Raw genomic sequence first — 20,815 nt, forward strand, 5'->3', positions numbered from 1 at the left:
TCTAGATTCTCTTCTGCAAACTGGATTTATATAATATCCCCCATTGGTCCCTAAACCGTTAAAACATTGTGGAGCTCGCACTCCCTCTCTCTCTATATTTATTTCTAAGGATATATATCTGTGTGTTCTACCATCAACCCAAGTATTAAACTTTAATAAAGTTTAATTTCTTGATTTTTTACAGATAATAAAATTGAAGTTGAAGTTTTGGTATTTTTTTCCCTGCAACCTAGGTCCACCCAACTTTGAAGACTACTTCTGTAGCCTATTTTAATCTCCCTGGGTTTTTGACAACGAGTTTCCATGCCTATCACTCTTGGTCACAGGACTAAATTTCAAGCAGGAATTGACATGCACATACTTTTAACTTGTGGGGAAATTGTAAAGTGAATGTAGAGAATCTATACATAAATTCAAGATCTTGAAATCTCAGTACTATAGATAATATCTTAGAAAGTTGTTTGAAATTTTGCTTAAAGAGGAGACTTAAACCTTAGGTAATAATTATATTTTTAAAAATCCCCATTATTTGGTAATTGGGTATATCATAATTTATCTTTTCCCTTTGCCTCTTTGAATGCTTTTACCTTAGAAATTGGCTGTCAACCCCATTTACAGGGTGAATGAAAGGAGAAAGTAAAATAACAGTTCCTTTTTATGGTTTGTGTCATTTGCACTATTTTAAGAAAGCTCCCTCCGCACCTTACTCTGAGATTACAGAAGTAGAAACCTATATATTCTTCTAGGATTTTTTTTTCTCACTTGTTTTACATTGTAATGTCTCAATTCTTAATCTACCTGACATAGTTTGTGTATGAGTTGGGGATCTAATTTCCTTTCCAAAGGGATTGCCAATTGTCATAACATTTTAAATCTTCATCATTTGTCAGTAATGGACAAATAGACTCTTAATTTATGTCAAGTTTTGACACCTGGAAAGATTATAAAGGGTGTGCTCTCTGGAAAGGAACTCGTGGAATGGCCAGGATTCCTGTAGCGCACTGGGAAGAAGCCTCCTGGGGGGTTCTGGGGCCTGCTGATGGCATGTGAGGACACGCCCTTCATTCCTCCAGATCCAGCCCTCAAGATGCACGAATACTTTCCTTACGTCTTGAGACTTTACACACTTGTGTTCTACCCTCTGTCACATCATCAGCCCGAGTGAGTGAGAGCCAAGGGAGCAAGCAGCCACGGGGTCCTAGGGAAAAGCTAAGTCAGTGGGCCCGTGAGAGAAGATGAACTAAGACGTAAAGGTGGCCCTGTAGGACATGGAATATCCTGGTCAATCGAAGGGAAGGGCAGTAGAACAATGCAGGAATAAATGTGGTAAAGACAAGGGCCTTGGCAATTCTGCCTTTTGGTGTCTGAGTAAAAATCTTAATCTGAATTTGTCTCCTAGGATGGGAATATACCACTGCTTCTTGCAGTTCAAAATGGCCACAGTGAGGTCTGCCACTTTCTCCTGGATCATGGGGCAGATGTCAATTCCAGGGACAAAAATGGAAGGTACCACAGAAATAGAAAGCTTGTGTTTTCAGTGAAATCTATATTCTGAGGTGTTCATTTTTTCTTTTGTCCTTTCAAAATATCACATTATAAAGTGGTTTTTAGCTTAATTCCCATTTTTATGTTCTGCCTTGTTGAATGTGCTTTGACTTAAAAATATTTCCCAGACCTCTGTGGGCGTCATTACTGATAGAGTCTCTATGACCATTAAATACTAAAGTGAATAAAGCCATATCCTTTGATTTATTTACTCAAAGTAAATAAAATAAAAGTAAACATATTGGTTGCTTTTTAAAAATAGTCTTGGAGCAGATGTGGCTCAAGCAGTTGAACACCTGCCTCCCACGTGGGAGGTCCCAGGTTCAGTTCCCAGTGCCTCCTAAAGAAGACTAAGAAAAAAAAACCAACAAACCCCAAAAACAAACAAACAGATGAGGGAGCCATCTTGGGGGTAGGGAGAAATAGTCTTAGCAATGTACAGGTGTATAGGCACTTTCACTTGAGGTAAAATAAGGACTAGATTTATGCCAGTTATATCGAATTCCATAGTATTACATCAAATAGTATGGAAGATTGTTTAGGTTGTTTGATTTAATATGGTTCAATGTCTTGATTTGATCTGATCCTAATTCTATCTTGATGGCATTCGATTTCAGAGTCCCTAGAAGATTAAATATAGTAAAAGGTTTAACTACATATAATCTTTTTTCTGTTTTCAAGACAAATGAAATGATTTTCCAGGAATGAGTTTCCATACGTTGTTACTAATTTGGTATCTCCTTTTCTCTATAGAACTGTTCTCATGCTGGCTTGTGAGATCGGCAGCTCTAACATTGTGGAAGCCTTAATTAGAAAAAGTGCAGACTTAAACCTTGTAGATTCTCTTGGACACAATGCCTTACATTATTCCAAACTCTCAGAAAATGCAGGAATTCAAAGCCTTCTATTATCAAAAATCTCTCAGGATGCTGGTATGTGAAAGAAAATAGCCAGTGTTGTTTTAAAATTATCCACTCAATTTTCCCAAAAGGGTAGAGGAATTTGTGCAATATGATATATTTTATTATTCTTTTAAGAGAGCTTGAAGAAAAATGTAGTGTTAAATATTATGTTTGTCTCTCCCCAGCCAAAGTGGATATGAGTCTCATTATGGTTCTTATAGTTCTTTGTTTTTCACCCTTTTCTTCACAGATTTAAAGACACCAACAAAACCAAAGCAGGTATTTATCTTTGTGGGGGGAGTGTTGTTTTTTTTCCCCCTTCTTCTTTGGTTGTGGGAATTTGAAAATGTTCAAATTAAACTATTCTATGGTCCACTGGAAAAGTGACACATACTATATTAAAAATACTTAAGGAATGAAATATCTTTGAAAGAAGTAGTTCATTCTTATAAAGTGGTAAATGTTTTCTTGATGATTTACCCTATTTTAAAAGCGTTTAACTTTAAATGTGCACTTGTTTGTATATTATTATTTTTTCCAAAATCTAATACTTCCTATTGGTGTGAACCATTTAATACTTGTATTATCATGTGGGCTACAGACCTACAGCCATGGAAATGTTAATGAAAATAAAAGATTTAGCTTTTCCTGTTTTAAGTGTGGCTTTTCTACAATATCATCTAATGTTGCACAGAGTTGAAATTGTTGGAGAAATTTACCTGTTATTTTGGAGTTTTTTCCTAAAAACATTTTGTCACTGTTTACTTTATTGATGAGGAAGCATATATTTGGTTGCTATAGTTATTTATTTATATATCAAGTACTTGAAGAAATCATAAACAGCATCTACCCCTACTGAATTTATTAAGTGCTAACTGCATTACTTATTTATCCATAACCTTCGGAGATCATGATCTCTTCCCCCCACCCCCATCCCTACCACTCATATTTACATTAAGAAAAGGAAGCAATGCAGAGGTGAGGGATATACCACTGCTTTGCAGTAAGCTTGACTGTGAGAATGTATTCTAGGTTCTAAATTGTGCTAGATGACTCCCTATCCTCTACTTTCGCAGTTCTCCATCACCCACTTAATCTGGTTTGGTCTTATGGTTTTATTTTCCTGCTATTAAAGCATGGGCTGCTGGAAGGAAACTGGAGCATGCATAGTACTTATTTTTTTATGTTGGTAGCAGATTTCATGTCTTGATAAAATAAGAAATGCATGAACTGTTAAGGTTTTTCTCAGTTGTTTGATGAAACTACTTGCTTAGACTTTACTAACCTGACTAACCCACCATCATTCTTTGGACTGTCATAACTTTCAGCATGATCAAGTCTCTAAAATAAGCTCAGAAAGAAGTGGAACTCCAAAAAAACGCAAAGCTCCACCACCTCCTATCAGTCCTACCCAGGTAAAATTTTACAAAACCAAATCAACAATCAACAAATTTACAACAGCAAAGCCATAATTTTGTCATTTTGTGTTTAGGCCAAAAAGGAAAGTTTTAGAACTTACCTTTAAATGCACATTTGAAATTTTCTTTGGTGGTTTTCAATGACAAATTGTAGCATGAAGGATTTTGGTTATTGGTATGAAAATTATGTATATTCTTATTTATTTTGATGCTAAAGAATAAACAGTATCTTTTAAAAAAAGCCTCAAGGAAATTTCTCCAAAACTTGATAAAAACATTTTCCTTAAGATAATAAACTCATTCTAATTTTAGTGCCTCACATTAACAGTTCTAGTGAGTGACAGAGGGATGGATAACTAGTAAGGCAGTTAAAAATTATTTTATTTAGTTTCTGAAAACATTTCTAAAATATAATTGCCTTCCTAATTATATTTAATATTAAAATTTGTTTTTATTTCTAAGATCGTATAGTGACTACTACATGGAAAAGGAAGCTTAGAAATCTACAATATGGCACATAAAACAGGCCGGGGTTTGTTACTTAAAAAGACAGGCTCTAAAGAGAATAATCTGTACTCAAATAGTAGAGAGAGGAATATCTCATCTAATAAGTAATTTTAAATACATTTTAGCATATTTTAAATAATATGCTCAACCTACAGTTGAAATTTTATAGATTTCAAAACCTTATTCTACTTAATACTGAAGCAAAGTTTCTTAGTTATACTCTTCCAACTTTTCAAAAGACTTTGAAGTAGCTGGATTACATTGGAAAAAAAATAATAAACACCTGAATTAATTGAAGCTAAAGATAATAACTGTTGGATCTATTTACGTTGGTTAAATATGTTGATTCTTTGGTACGAGGAAACAAAAGACTTTGAAGAAGCATTCTTTATTAGTGATTTCATTTTGTTTTTTAGCTGAGTGATGTGTCTTCCCCAAGATCAATAACTTCAACACCACTTTCGGGAAAGGAATCAGTATTTTTTACTGAACAACCCTTCAAGGTATGTCGTTTTTTTGTTCAATTTTGTTACTGAATTTTAAGTAAGTGATAGACTTGAATTTTTAAGTTACACAACACTGGGCAAAACAGAATATATTCCTGGGTCATTGGTTTACCACTTTTTCACAATCATGAACTTAGTGATTATTTTGTCCCAGAATGGACACCAGAAGAAAGGCGTAGAGTGGACAAATTACATTTATTAACTAAAAATCATTTTCATTTTTTTTAAAAAAGAGACAAGGATAAGAACTTACCTGATAACCATAATGAATTGTTATAATACCAAGCAAAAGGAAAGAAACTTTTTACTATTCTCTGTTATCTGAGATGTATATATTAATTATTTTTCCTGTTTATTTTGTTTTGTTTTCTTTTTTTTATTCGAGAAGTTGCGAGCTTACAAAACAATCATGCGTAGTTTGCAGAATTCCCATATATCACCCCTCTACTGTCAACACCTTACATTGTTGTGGAAAATTTGTTATAGATTATGAAAGAACATGATCAGACTATTACAACTAACTATGGACCATAGTATATATTATTTATTAAACTTTTTCTTGACTATAAAAATGATTTTATTTATTGCAGAAATTTTAGAAAATCCATTAGTTCTTTATTGCACCTTTGAGGATTCATTAGGGTTCTGCAGATTTGTGATTGGAAAACATTTAGAAGAAGGGGGGAGTATATTTCAATTCAATACCTGTTTACCTAACCAATCACTAGGAAATCGTACTTAGAAGGAAAGTAAAATTTATAATTGTTAAAATGAAATGTTTAATAACTTTTCCTTATCTAAGAATTGCTAAAACTATCTAACTTGTAATCTTGATACCCACAGATCTGACAAAGAATTTTTAATCTATCATTTCCCTCACTTCAACTAGACTTTATTAATATACTCTTTAAGATGGATACACAAGGCAAGGCAAGAAAGTTATGCTGTTACAATTAATATCCTAATATCTTCTGATACGGCTATGGCTCAAAGGAAATAATGCATTCCAAAGAATAGTATTACAAATTATGATTTTCAAAAGTAGAGTATAAAGGAAATTCATTTCTAAAACAAGATAAATAGTGAAACCCTTTTAGAATAGTTACTTAAAAAGTATTGTTGAGAACATAGAGGAACTAGACCTTTCATACCCTGCTGGTGGAAATGTAAAATGGTACAACTTTGGAAGAATATTTGGCAATTTATCTGAAAGTTAAACATATACCTACCATTATGATCCAGCCATTCCACTCATAGGTGTTTACCCAAGAGAAATGAAAATTTATGACCCTATACAGTCTCGTATGCAAATGTTTTTAGCAGCTTTATTTTCAATTCCACAAAACTGGAAATAACCCATATGTCCATTAACAAGCAAATGGATAAACAAAATGAGATGTATCCATATAATGGCCCCCTACTCGGTAACTGAAAGGAAAAACTGCTCTATAAGCAGCATCATAGGTGAAATTGAAAATCATCATGCTGAGTGAAAGCCAGACACAAAAGAATTCCTATCACATGATATTCCATTTATAGGAATTCTAGAAAATGCAAAGAAGAGAGCAGTGGTTGCCTGGGCATGGGGTGGGTAGGACTGACTGTGATGAGGAAGGAGGAAACCTTTTAGGGGTGAAGGAAATAGTCTGTATCTTGAATGTGGTGGTGTTTTCACAAGTGTACATACCTGTCAATCCTCCTGGAATTGTAAACTTTAAATGGACGCAGTTTATTGAACCTCAATGTTGTTGAAAAAGGAAAAATAAATGTTTTTTTTTTTTTTAAAGAGAAAGGGCAGTTTTTGTAAAGACAAGCACTTTACTACCAGTACTTGAGCCTTTACAAAAAGTTCCTTTACTAAAAAATTATACCTCTTATCATTGTCTGTAGCTCATCTAGATGAAACATACTCATTTCTGGCAAGTTGCTGTATTTCATTTTGAAATGAGAGTCTTGCTTTGAGGTTATAAGAATTTTTGTAATGCATTAGCAGACAGATAATCAGGACCAAAGGATTAGAGGAAATCTTTAGCAGATCAATTGTCAATCCAGGACCATAAGAATTTTTGTTTCCTTATAAAATTACCTTTATTTTCATTGATCTTTGCTACCTTTTCTCTTAAAAAGTGAATATGTTAGTAGCAGATAATTTATAAAAGGATAAAGCTAAAAAGTCTACTTTTAACATGTTTTAACCAATGTGTAAAGCAGATGGATTCTGCTCCTATTGGCTTCATTATGGAAGGACTATTTGCCCTCTTGGTTTTAGGACATATACCAATGTATTAGCTTTTAGATGGCATTATTGTAATCATAAAAGATATTTGTGTAGTACTCACTAAATGAAATTTCTGAGAAATATTTTGAGACTATACCCTCGAGAACCCCTCATGTTTCGAATATTATACCTTAGTAGATAATTATCAGTTTTATTCACTTGTATTTGAAAATATCATATTCCTTCCTTAAGATTTTTCAGCCATTTTTCTGATTGGATATCCCCAACAGTTCAGTGTAAGCCCAAGGCAGAGGCTCTGCTCGATCCTTTTGTGTAGTCATGTTACATACAGGAATATTCTTTTAAGTCATATTTGTGTTTCAGCAGGCTGAGATCAGTTCCATACGGGAAAACAAAGACAGGCTAAGTGACAGTACTACAGGTAAGATGAGGGAGCAACTGTTTTTGTTCTTTCGACCAGTCTTCATTCCACATTCATTTAAAGAGAGCCAGGGCTGAGCAGGGGCCCTATGCAGGGAGGTCAGGAGAACCAGCTTATCATCACAGAGCTGCTGCTACCGCATGGGGGGTCACTGCTTCAAGGGTCCTTAGCTGGGAATTTAAGGAATCTCTAAGCTTGGCTGTCAAAAAATAGGTCACTCTTTTCATTTAGCCCTAACCTAAATTTTAGCATTTCCTTCAATTATTATTATAAGCAGCAAACCCCAGTAACAGTAGATCAGTGACATTGTTACTAAGGTAGTTCTCAGATAATTAGATACCACCCTACTGTTACTTTGCAGATATCTTGTAATATCATTTACAGGATCACTATGAAAAATGACAGTAATTTGCCCACCTGCTGCTAGATCTTGTTATTTGGTGTGTTACAAAATAAGCCCTTAAATTACTATATCCTGTGTTGTTTACTTTATGCATTTAAAACATTATTTGGAAATGAGATCAATGGGCTTCACTATATGCCAACATTTCAGAACCCCTGCTTATAAGTTAATACATTCGTTTTACCTGTGGAATGACAGGTTTGGACAAGATCAGTGTTTTCCCAATAAAAACTACAGATCATATCCATGAAAGTAATCTGTGTGTCATGCAGAAGAACCGTCAACCTGTCATTTCCTTCACTTCAACTAGACTTTATTAGTAAACTTTTTAAGATGAATATCTATACAAGGCAAGGCAAGGATGTTAAGCTGTTAATGTCCTCATATCTTCTAATATGAGTGTGATGCATTCCAAAGAATAATATCATAAATTATGATTTCCAGAAGTAGAGTATAAAAGACATTCATTTCTAAAACAAAATGGGATTAAAAGTGACATCTATTTAGAAGGACTGAAAAAAACAGGGGCTTTTTAAAAATACCAAGTGTGGGTAAGAATGTGGAGCAACTAGAACTCCCATATCCCGCTAGCAGGAATGTAAAATAGTACAACTACTTTGGAAAACAGTTTGGCAGTTTGTAGACGTACATATACCGACCATGGGAAACAGCAGTTTTCACTCATAGGTGTGTACCCAAAAGAAATGAAAACATATGTCCAAACAAAATCTTGTATACCAACATGCATCAACAAGTGAATGGATAAACAAAATGAGATAAGACCATATAATAGAATACTACTCAGCAATAAAAAGAAATAGACAACTGCACATGCAACAACATGGATGATTCTTAAAATCATGCTGAGTGAATGAAGCCAGATACAAAAGAGTGCATACTGTATGAAACTGAACTTATAGGAATTCTAGAAAATGCAAAAAGAATAGTGGTTGCGTGGGAATGGGATAGATGGGGACTGGCTGTGGTAAGGGAAAAGGAAACATTTTGGGGTAAAGGAAATATGTCTTGATTGTAATGGTTGCTTCATGGGTGTCAGACCTGTCAAACCTACTCAGTTATAGTGGCTGAAGTTTACTGTACGTAAATATACCCACTCCAGTAGCCCCAGTTCCCTGAAACTTTTTAATCCCGTCCTCTACTGCCTGCCATAGCAATCTGGGAATTTCAGTTATTGCTCAGTGTTATTAGACAGAGTACTTAATGAACTCATACACGATCATGTTGACTTCTCCAAGATAGAGTTCAATGCATTGTGTCCCTTAAGTGTCCATCCTAAGAGTTTAACCTCTTAAGAATATCTTACAGTACCTTTAGAATTACATTAAAATGAACATCACTGTTTGTCTGTGGGCCAGCATTTGGAAAATCCAAGACTAGATAATATCTAAGTCCCCCTTTTCCTCCAGCATCAGTGTCCTTAGTCTCTTAGTGTTTCATATGTGTTTGGAGCCTTTCATTTGCAGGATTTAGAAAATCAAACTTTCTAATTCCTGGCAGTAATCAGTGTTAATATAACTTGGCAAGTGTTACACTGGATACATTTTAAACAGACGATTGTATCTTAGAAGTAATTTCTGTTCAGAATTGCAGTCTCCCTCCCAGTACCCTGGTTTCTTTGAAGCTTGCCAACTCTGTGTCCTGAGGAACCACAATACTGTACCCACCTTATCAGAAACAAGACTTTATATGAAGAAATGTCATTTTGCATCCTTCCAAATTACAATTAAAGTTTTCATCTTTGCATTAAATGGCTATGAGAAAACAAATGTACCAGTAAAACACTTAGATCAATGCTATTCAGAGTGTGGTCTGTAAAACTGTATTGCCTTTCTGTAATAAATAAAACCATTTGAAGCACAAAGTCATCCAACTAAGTCACTAAACACATGATTTTGTTCAGCTGACTTTTTTTCACAAGAAGGCATTTTGGATGAAGAAAGCAGAACATCGAATTACATTCATGAATAGCTTCCTTATCTCATTACAGTGAGCACTTTGAGTAGCACTGCTCTAGGTGCTATTTGAGCATGATATCAATTAAAAGTCAAAACGTTGTAGTTTACCAACTAATGTCTATGGGATTCAGAAAAGAGAAGACCATTTCAAGTTGTGGAAGGAAGCAAATGCCTTGAAGAGGAGCAGAATTTGACATGTGTCTTACAGGATGCAAATGAGTTATCTAAGCAGAGAGATGCTAGAAGGCTAATCCTGTGAATAAAGAGTGTAAGGTTCAGCTTTGCTTTGGGCATATAGAGGGTATGATGGACACCATAAATTTGAGGAAAATGGATATCTATAGATGAGGCAATAAGTCATAAAGCTTTCAAAAAGGTAGATTGGGGCCAAAAATCCTAGAGGCCTTAAGCCTGATAAAGGAATTTGGAGGTGATTTTTGGAGAAAGAACAATTCAAACACTTGAACCAATGGAGAAACCCAATCAAAGCGTGCTCTGGGATCATTAGTCTGACAGTGTTGTACAGGCAACGTTTTACTGGGGAAAGGAGAGAAGCAAGATTTGTCAGGAATTCCATTTGCAGAGTTTCCAAGTATGATGATAAAGTCTGACCTAGAGTGATGGTGGTAAGGAGAAGAAATGAACCAGCTGCCAGAGATGTTTCAAAACAGGATTAATACAATGGGGCTTATTGGACATGGGAGGAACCAAAATCAACTTAATCAATCAAATGAATGGAAAATGACCAAATCGGCCAGTTTTCAGAATGAACTAATATGCATCCATATATATAGTTTTACCCAGTAAGGAAACCCCAGTCTCTGAAATTTGCTGTTCATCTATCCCACTAGTGAGGAGGTAGCATAGTCAAGACTAGGGATAATGGGATTGGGGAATAGGTAAATTTGTTAAATGTTAGAGAAATAATTTAATTTTTGTATATTGTTTAAATTGCCTTTCTGTATTCCTAGGTGCTGATAGCTTATTGGATGTAAGTTCTGAAGCTGACCAACAAGATCTTCTTGTTCTGTTACAAGCAAAAGTTGCTACTCTTACCTTACACAATAAGGAGTTACAAGATAAATTACAAGTAGGTACATAGATTGCTACCACAGCTGTTGCTGTAGGATCAAGCTACTGGGGTTTTCACCCGTCATCACATGTATTTTGTTTTAAACATCGACAGTAGTCTTTTCTGCTTTTAATGTAGTTAGCCTTAAGCATCTGATAGTTTCAGATCACCGGTTTCTTGAGAGTGTTATTCATTAACTCTATTTCTGCAAATTGCCAAATTGGGAGATTATGTATAATTTTATATATATAAAATATTAAGCATTTAGTAAAGTTGATCATTTAGCTGACTTAACTTGACAGGAAATAACTGTACTAAGCACATTACCTATCTTAGAAACTAGAATGATAGGAGAAACAAAGGAAAAAATACTTGGAAGATTTCCTGACTCACAGGCCTTATAGCCAAAAATAATTTCAGGGTTCTTAAAGCAGCATAAATAATCTGTTCTAATAGAAGTACAGAACCTGCTTCATGTCATTAATCTGACTTTCCTATCACAGACCGTATTATTTTCATTGGACAAGAAGTACACCTACAAAATGCTCGTGCTGCTCTCCCATACCTAAGTTTCAGATTTGTTCCTCCCATCCCAGTTTCTTGCTTACCTAACCACACGGTGGGAGCCATTTAATTCTCATTTTGTTTTTTCCTTTAGGCCAGAGCCCCCAAGGAGGCAGAAGCAGACCTAAGCTTTGATTCTTACCATTCCATCCAAACTGACTTGGCCCCATCCCTGGAAAAACTGAGCGAAACCTCTCCGCCTGATGCCAAACCATCTCCATCTTTGTTAACACATTCCTTGCATAAATCCACAGTCGACAGCGATGTCAGAATTCAGCAACTCCAGGAGATTTTGCATGACCTGCAGAAGAAACTAGAGAGCTCTGAAGCAGAAAGGAAACAGCTACAGGCCGAACTTCAGTCCAGAGGGACAGAGCTGGTGTGCTTAAACAATGCAGAGATCCCAGAGAACGGCTCGGACCTCAGCCAGAAGCTAAAAGAAACACAGAGCAAGTACGAGGAGGCCATGAAAGAGGTCCTCAGTGTGCAGAAGCAAATGAAACTGGGCCTCGTCTCGCCCGCGAGCATGGGTAATTATTCCCATCTCCATGAGATGAGGATTACCGAAGAGGAAATAGAGGGGCTGAAGCACAATCTCCAGAACGCATTAGAGGAAAGTGAAAGAAATAAAGAGAAAGTGAGAGAGTTAGAGGAAAAACTTCAAGAGAGGGGGAAGGGTGTGGTGATTAACCCACCTGCGGAAGAGTACGAGGAAATGAAAAGTTCATATTGCTCGGTTATTGAGAACATGAATAAGGAGAAAGCATTTTTGTTTGAGAAATACCAAGAGGCCCAAGAAGAAATCCTGAAATTAAAAGATACCTTAAAAAGTCAGGTGACACAAGAAGCCAGTGATGAAACCGGGGACATGAAAGAGGCCATGAACAGGATGATAGATGAACTCAACAAACAGGTGAGCGAGTTGTCTCAGCTGTACAAAGAAGCCCAGGCTGAGCTGGAGGACTACAGGAAGAGGAAATCTCTGGAGGACGTAACGGCTGACTATATCCATAAAGTTGAGCATGAGAAACTGATGCAGGTATCAAACGTATCCAGGGCCAAGGCAGAAGAGGCACTATCTGAAATGAAATCTCAGTACTCAAAAGTGTTAAGTGAGTTGACCCAACTCAAGCAACTGGTCGATGCACAGAAAGAGAACTCTGTCTCCATTACAGAACATTTGCAAATCGTAACCACACTGCGGACTACTGCAAAAGAAATGGAGGAAAAAATAAGCAATCTTAAAGAGCACCTGGCAAGCAAGGAAGGGGAAGTGGCCAAGCTGGAGAAACAGCTCTTAGAAGAGAAAGCTGCAGTGACTGATGCTATGGTACCCAAGTCTTCCTATGAAAAGCTCCAGTCTTCTCTAGAGAGCGAAGTGAGTGTGTTGGCATTGAAATTAAAGGATGCGGTAAAAGAGAAGGAGAAGGCCCATTCAGAGGTTGCGCAGATCAGAAGTGAGGTCTCACAAATAAAAAGGGAGAAAGAAAATATTCAGACTCTCTTGAAATCCAAAGAGCAAGAAGTAAATGCACTTCTGCAAAAATTCCAGCAAACTCAGGAAGAACTTGCAGAAATGAAGAGGTATTCTGAGACCTCTTCCAAACTGGAAGAGGATAAAGATAAGAAGGTTAGTGAAATTCTATTTCTGTTGGGTTTCTAGCTAGTAAGCCCTAGCTAGGACTTTCCATCTGTACTATATTTAGCATTTGTAGCATTTCTTTGCAACAATGTGTCATGAAGCTCAGATGCTCAGCACATGAGTATATCAGTCTCTCATGTTATGTTAATAAAAGTATGTTGGATAGTAGTTGGAAAAAAAAAAACAATACTGAGCTTCTACCACTTCCCTTTATACTCAAGCATTTTCACATATATCACATATATGTACCTATAACACTTAGATGTATTTAGAAGATCATTTCACAGAAGCTCCGCCAATGTCAGGGATCAGACGTGAACCCACAAACTGAAAAGCATGCTTGGCCCATCTACGATTTTAATCCTTCTTTTGAATCCAGAAGAGGTTTTTCTGTCATACGGAAACCCAAATACTTTTAGACTTAATCCTGGTTCCCTAAGCTCCATGAGGTTCTCCCCAAGTCGCTGACCCTCATTCCCAAAGGCATACGGGAAGTGCCTGGAGGAATGTGGGTTGTGGGCAGTTAGAGATGGTGCTGTGTATGGCATAGAGAGAGGAAAGCAAAGTGGGGAGGGAGTGTGGGTGTCTCTGCACCTGAATCTGCTGTGCTATTCCTAGTTGTCTATGTCAGATGTTCTGAATGGCATTCATCAGAGGTCTGGCTATCTTTTATCCTTTGTAATGAGCATTTCAAAAAGGTGTCAAGCCTTCGGGGTATAGAAAGATGTTCGCATTAAAGCAAGACATGTAGAGATACTAGGGGTCCTAGGTCATCCATGTCAGCCATATTGGGTAAGACATAGCTGTCTCCAGTCAAATATGGAATGCCTTTTTCCAATTGATTTGCTTCCTCAACAATACTGCTTTTGAAGGATGAAAGAAGGAAATCAGTGTCACAGCTTTTGTTACCTTCATGTACCAGAACAAAATCTGTTGTTCAGGGCTTTTCTCTATTTATAATGGATGTAGAGGGCTTTGTTGGTTTGCTAGATTCTTTTATGTTTCATGTTATGGGTTTTTGTTTTAAAAAAAAAAATCATTCCTAGAGTCCCGGAGGCCATTAGAGATGATTCTCTGTGAGGTTTAGAAACAGCTGAAACTGCTACTGCAGCATGCTCTTGCCTATTGATCTTGTTTTCTTTTCTCACTAGATAAATGAGATGTCAAAGGAAGTCACCAAATTGAAGGAAGCCCTGAACAGCCTCTCACAGCTCTCCTACTCAGCGAGCTCGTCCAAGAGGCAGAGTCAGCAGCTGGAAACATTGCAGCAGCAAATCAAACAGCTACAGAACCAGCTGGCTGTGAGTGGGGCTTGTTTTCTGCTGCCTGATGTGGGAAAGGGAGTTTTACATTACATACTGACTCAGCTCATAGGGCAGGTTAGAGTGAATTGACAGAGTCCCAGCCCAAAGGACTTTTGAACTTCAGTGGGCAATCAACTGAAGATGTGGTATGGACAAAAGAGGGAACCAGTGGTGGAATTCCCTGTCATCTAAAATGAGATGGGTAGTGAGGAATCTCGCTGGGAAGAGAGGAATCGCCAGGATGGGATAGAAGGCTCCTTCACTCATCCACTTACTTCCCACCTCTTCTCCATTTTTCTCTGTCAGTGGTCCCATTTCTGTAGGTGGCAAGAGCATTTCCTTTTGAGGGCCCAGGATCTCTGGTAGCCATTCTGTGTATCTGAAGCTGCTTCTTGGCCTCTTTCCTTATTTAACCCAAGAAAGCCCTTTCATATCTAAATTATTTCCTATGGTTGTTGTAACAAATCCCCACAAGCCTGGTGACTTTAAAACAACATGAATTTATTATTTTACAGTTCTGGAGGTCAGTAGTCTAAAAGCATTTCTCAAAATCAATCAGAAAGTCAAGATGTTGACCGCCTGGAGTCCCTTCTGGAGGCTCTAGGGGGAAATCCATTTCCTTGCCTTTTCCAGTTTCTAGAAGATGCCCACATTCCTTGGCTTATGGCCTGATACTCCCATCTTCAAAGCATATCGCTTCAGCCTCTGCTTCTGTCTTCCATGCCCTTCCTCCTCTGACCTCCCTCCCTCTTATCAGGACCCTTGTAATTACATTTAGGGCCCCTGGGATAATCCAGGATAACCTCTCTCCCTGTGTCAAGACCCTTAACTTACATCTGCAAGTCCCTTTTGCCATATAAGGTAATAGTCACATATTCCAGGAATTACAACAAGGACATCTTGGTGGGGGGGGGGGGGGGGGGCTTGGCCTTCCACGATATCGCTAAAAGGTTTGCGTTGATTTTCTACATGTAGTCATGGGTTAATTTATCCTGGACTGTGTCTAGCTTCATCTGCAGTCATAACCTGAATTTGATGATTTCTTCAATGCAGACCTGGCAGTGGAGTTGCGGTTTCTGCAGTCCTTGCTCTGGCTGGTCACGAAGTGCAATACTAGTTCTTTGGTCATAACAGTTCTAACAGTGAAGGAGTAATAAGGGGAGGAAAAGGTGCTCCTTACTGTGTTCCACAGATCATTCTTCTAATACAGACTTGTAGATAAACTGCTAATCATTTATACAATAATTCTTTTTTCCCCTTATTATTTTTTTTAAAGATACCTAGATCACACAAAATGTCACATTAAAAAATATGAGGTTCCCATATACCCCATTCCCCACACCCTTCACTCCTCCCACATCGACAACTTCTTTCATTTAGTGCAGTACATTCACTGCATTTGATGAGTACATTTTGGAGCACTGCTCTACAGCATAGATTATAGTTTACATTGTAGTTTATACTCTTCTCCAGTCCATTCAGTGGGTTATGGCAGGATATATAATATCCTGTCTCTGTCCCTGCAGTATCACTGAGGACAACTCCAAGTCCCAAAAATACCCCAATATCACACCTCTTTTTCCTTTTCCCTGTCTTCAGCAACTCCTGTGGCCACTGTCCCCACATCAATGATTTAATTTCTTCCATTGCTAGAGTCACAACAATAATTCTTAAAACCATTCTACATGCATTTCTTGAGCTCTTATTATGCAACCATATTGTACAAGATGCTGTTGATATAAAAATGAATAAGATGCAGTCCTTGCTCTCACAGAATTTAGAGTCAATATGGCATAAGTGTCCCCTGATGAAGAGATGGAGCATATACCATCTCTTAGCCTGCTATGGACAAACATAGCATACTGTAGACACCTAGCATACTGTGGGCAGATAGAGGAAATGTGCCTGCCCAAACAGGGAGAGTTGGGAAGTCTTCCTACAGGAGGTGATACTTGTACTAAGTCAAAGGGATGAGTAGAAGGCAGCAAAGATTGTGTTGTGGCCCTTAGATGGTCCTTGGTAGTACTGGTTGAACATTCTCAGTGGAGTGGTGGAGGAGAATCTGGACTGCTGTCAGCTGACTGCTAGAGAAGGACATACATAGATGGATATCTGATGGAACTGAAGAATCATGGGTGGGTAGGTGAGCAGCAGCTAGAATAGATGATCTGGAAAGAGGAGTTGGTGGTCAGGGGATGGGATGCTTTCCAGGTTAGTATTACTGGTGATAATTGAGACTTCAGAGGTGGTAATAACATGAAGGTCACAACTGTGAGAGTGAAAGGCTGAAACGAGGAGGAACAGCAAGTCAGCAGAGATGAGGAGGCTGTGCAACCAAAAGGACAAGGTGTCAGGTGGGTCCTCCACACAGAAACTGAAGTCACCCAAATGGTGGAAAGGAAGACAATGAGTTGGGAAATCAAGTTATAAATAATCAGGTGAGGATAACTGAAGGTTAGGAAGGAAACAACACAGAGGGGTACCCAGTGTGTGAATGTCAGAGGACTGTGGTTTTGAGGATTGTCCTTTAATAGGAAGAAGGACTAGAACTCTGAAACTAATGGGAAGGAGGAAAAAATTGGTACAATATACTTTTGTAGATTTTTAAAATCATCTACACATGATAATTTTCTCAATTTTCATGGTGAAGTAGGGAGAAAAGGCTGCTTCTTAGAAGTGTTCAGAGCTGAGTTAAGATTCTTGAAATAGCCACTGAAAAGAACTGGAGGAATAGCTCAATCAGGAGAAATCAAAGTAGGTTCTCCTCCTTGGTATGGTGTACTGGGCACTAATAATTATGCTCCCTGAGGTTATGCAATACTGGCTATATAGTGGGTGATCAATAGCTCCTTAAAAAGGACAGGATTTTTTTTCATTTAAGAGGTTCAATGTAGAAAAGTTGAAAAATATAGAAAGCTCAAAAACAAAATAACATCTGTAGTTCAATTACTGAGAAATTAATCACTTTTTGCATTTGGTATATTTCAGTTATATTACTTACTCCAAGTATTTCTGTATATTTGCATGAGCATATATGTTTTTTAAGCACATTTGGGATTATAACAACTACTTTTTTGCATGAACATTTCTTTTTCTAGAGTTGACATACCAAGATAAGGAATTTTTTTCTAAGCATACTCACAAGTGTTCAGAACTACACAACCCAGTGAAACTACAGTAATTTTAAGTGTCATGCGCCAGCATAAAGAGAAGGGAGTCACTTGGATAGCTTTCTCATAGATTTTTGTTATTGTTGTTTAAAGTTCTCTTAATAAAGCTTCTTAATAACATCAAATTGTCTTTTTCTAGGAATGCAAGAAACAACACCAGGAAGTCATATCTGTTTACAGAATGCATCTTCTCTATGCTGTCCAGGTATGCATAGTATCTGGATATCCTAAAGGAGCAGCAGCAGATATTGCCCAAATTGCTGTCATTAAACTGGTAGAAACAAGAAAGAAGAGAATCTTTTTCATTGGAAAGCTTTAAGATGCCTTTTGCTTTGCTTCAGATTTTGTATCAGGAGCCTCATGCCCTGTTTACTGGGAGCAGCCTCATGTATTTGTTGAGAAACTGAAGGAGGATGCGGCTGCTGGTCCCCATCGGAAGACCCGGGGTTTTCTTTTCCAGGCACACTTATGTTCCCAGAGTCCCCCGCACTGCCTCAGCCCAGTGACGGCTGGTGTCCTGGCTAGCTGGGCTTGCATTTGCAACCAAGTACATAAAATCCTTTTGCTGCGGGCTTTGGTTGACCCAGCCTCCTCATCTTCCAGAGGGAGATATGGGTTTTGTTCCTCATGGAAATGTGGGACTTGTTAGGGTTAGCATTAATCTAAAAGATCCGGGGGAGGAACGCAAAGAGCTCCTTGGGGGAGACAGGGCCTTGATTGATCTTAGTTTCTACTGAGTGTCTTTTGTTTGAATTTCCTAGGGCCAGATGGATGAAGATGTCCAAAAAGTACTGAAGCAGATTCTTACCATGTGTAAAAACCAGTCCCAGAAGAAGTAAAGTGGATTCCTTGGCAGGACTGTGCCCCTTCTTGTCCATCTTTGTATTAGATTTGGAGTTAGTTGTTGGCAACCACTGCCGTTGTTCTCATTTGTGGTATGCACTATGACCTGGCATAGCTTCTTCCTTTCCCAAGGGTTTCTGAGGACTGGTTCCAGCAAAAGACTGCCCTCTTCAAAACTGCTGAAAAGACTTCAAACCAGCAGAGGCCGTCCCATCCCTTCAGATCCCAGAGCCAGCAGAGCCTTGCCCAGAGGCCTGGGTCCTAATGCTGGCAGGTGGGTACCCTTCTTGGTACCCGACCAGCTGAGGGGCTTCCCTCTTGGGGAGGTGCGGAGGCTTCCAGGCAGTGAATGCTGCTGCAATTCTCACATTCGGGACTGTGCCCTTCAGCACAGGAGAGAGTTTTTTATCTTTGGCTTCCATTCCAAAACATGATTTCATTTCTAACCAGATTAGTATGGCACCAGTAATGAGGTACATGCTTAATACCCTTGATTGTGATATCCTGTGGATTTAAAAACTCCCAATTCCATCCTTTCCCCCCATCTACTTTATCTCTCTCATCACACTGCTTGTCAGTCTCCCAATTTGATAAGCACTATTATCTAATAGATGAAGTCTTAAAAGCAAATCACCCTTACAAGTTTTTCTTTGGAAGTGAATTGTTGAAATATTGCAAATTTTCTATGCAAACTTGCCTCCTGCTGTTATCCCTGAAGCTCAGGAAATCAAAATACTTGCGTTTCAACAAGGGATTACAGTAAACTCTTTTGTTTACAGCCAAAAGAAATGCCTCATAGTTCTTAACCTCAATTTTTAAAAAATGTTTTTTCTCTATAATATTTTTATTGGCTCTTAAAAGATTTTTTCATATCTAGACCCCTAAATAAACAAAATTTACATTAGACTTTACTAATGAAATATTTTCTAGGTAACCATGCTTAAGACTTTTAAAAAATGTTTCCTCCAAGTTTTCAGCTATAGCAAAAGGTAGTTATGTATTCCAGACTCAAGATGAACTGTTGCCAATACCCCTTGGACTTTCCATTGTTGTTTCCTGGAATTGTAGTGCGTATCTGAATATACTAAGTCCTCTTTTTACCTATTGAATATTTTTTTAATGCCCCAGCTCTACCAGTGCCCATAGATTATCTCTGGAAGGACTGTTAGTACCAATCAGTTTTGCAACTTTGAAAGTAAAAATCCTGATCTGGTATCACTATGGTGCATAGTGAAGATCTTGGGGAAGAATACTTCTGTTCACTTTACTTTCAGGTTAAAAGTGTTTCTAACTTGAGCTTGCAGCTTCCCTTATGGCTTTGATCCTATTGAAGGAGATAAACTGAATAGAGAAATCTCCAAAGTGTGCATCTAAAAGTGTATGCCTGCTTTGACAGGGCCCACGCACCTCAAGGCCACCTGGGCTCAGAGGGAGCTCGGTTGTATTGGATGATGTGTTCGTGTGTTTTGGATGAAGAGCACCACCAGCAAAGGAAAATCACTTTAAAGCTTGGTGTTACTTTTCTTAAGTTGCTCAATTAAACAATAATGAAAATGCGCCAAAGAAATGTGAAAGAACTTTGTCGCAGCACTTAAGAAAACACAAACCTCCTGCCTCCTCCCCCCCAAATGCTGCAGAGAACAAAACTTGAGACCTTTTGTAGGATGCTTAACAAAGTGGAGCCTTTTATCTTGTTTCAGGATGCGTATTTATTACAAGTATTCTGGTTAAATATTGAAAAGTTATATGCTGTAGTCTAGCATTTTGTCTTTGTAATTTGCATAAGATACTGCAGAAAATAAAACTTCTGTTTCATTTTGCATCTCTGTTGTTGATTTTTGGTGCATTCGTAAACACATCTCTATGGCTTCGGAAGATGAGTTTCCCTTTATTCACTACATGCCTTTACTGCCTCTCCTTCAGCCTTCTCGTTCCATTACATACCGTTCGCTAAAAACTCTGCTTTCAAACAAAACAAACATCTGTAAACTCAGTGTTTCCTTAAGTGAACCTGTAATGCCCTCCCCCCAAAAAAGGACAAAAGCAATCAATTGAAATAATGCAAATGGCATACAAGGTCATTACTATTTTAAACTGTCAAGTGCATGAACCTTGAGAGAACTTACTTCAACAGGGACTCCCCATGCAACTGAGATGATGACTTCATGGGGACACTTAGCTAAACAGAAAACCCAGGGAGACCCAAACCAGTTTTCTTAGATGTAAAGAAATGCCTTGTAAGCCAAATTGGGTATACGAAAAGCAGCTCTTATCTCAGTGATTGGAAATCAGGCTATAGCTGT

General features: G+C 37.9%; 1 protein-coding gene across 19 annotated transcripts in view; it reads left to right on the plus strand.

Moving 5' to 3' along the window:
* The window catches only part of RAI14 (retinoic acid induced 14), a 153,279-nt gene extending 132,945 nt beyond the window's left edge, over nt 1-20,334 (plus strand). For 6 of the 19 annotated variants that reach the window (XM_058307666.1, XM_058307668.1, XM_071207746.1 and 3 more), the window contains 10 exons: nt 1,400-1,506; nt 2,299-2,477; nt 2,698-2,726; nt 4,789-4,875; nt 7,481-7,538; nt 10,889-11,007; nt 11,648-13,183; nt 14,347-14,496; nt 17,809-17,874; nt 18,431-20,334. In XM_058307666.1, the coding sequence (XP_058163649.1) occupies nt 1,400-1,506; nt 2,299-2,477; nt 2,698-2,726; nt 4,789-4,875; nt 7,481-7,538; nt 10,889-11,007; nt 11,648-13,183; nt 14,347-14,496; nt 17,809-17,874; nt 18,431-18,508 (2,409 nt within the window). In that variant the 3' untranslated portion in view covers nt 18,509-20,334. Of the gene's footprint in view, nt 1-1,399; nt 1,507-2,298; nt 2,478-2,697; nt 2,727-3,775; nt 3,863-4,788; nt 4,876-7,480; nt 7,539-10,888; nt 11,008-11,647; nt 13,184-14,346; nt 14,497-17,808; nt 17,875-18,430 lie in introns of all 19 variants that reach the window. The other 13 variants (XM_058307670.1, XM_071207749.1, XM_058307671.1 and 10 more) reach the window with 3 other exon arrangements.
* The last annotated feature ends 481 nt before the right edge of the window (nt 20,335-20,815 follow it).

Source organism: Dasypus novemcinctus, chromosome 2 (assembly GCF_030445035.2).
Source record: "Dasypus novemcinctus isolate mDasNov1 chromosome 2, mDasNov1.1.hap2, whole genome shotgun sequence".
NCBI lineage: Eukaryota > Metazoa > Chordata > Mammalia > Cingulata > Dasypodidae > Dasypus > Dasypus novemcinctus.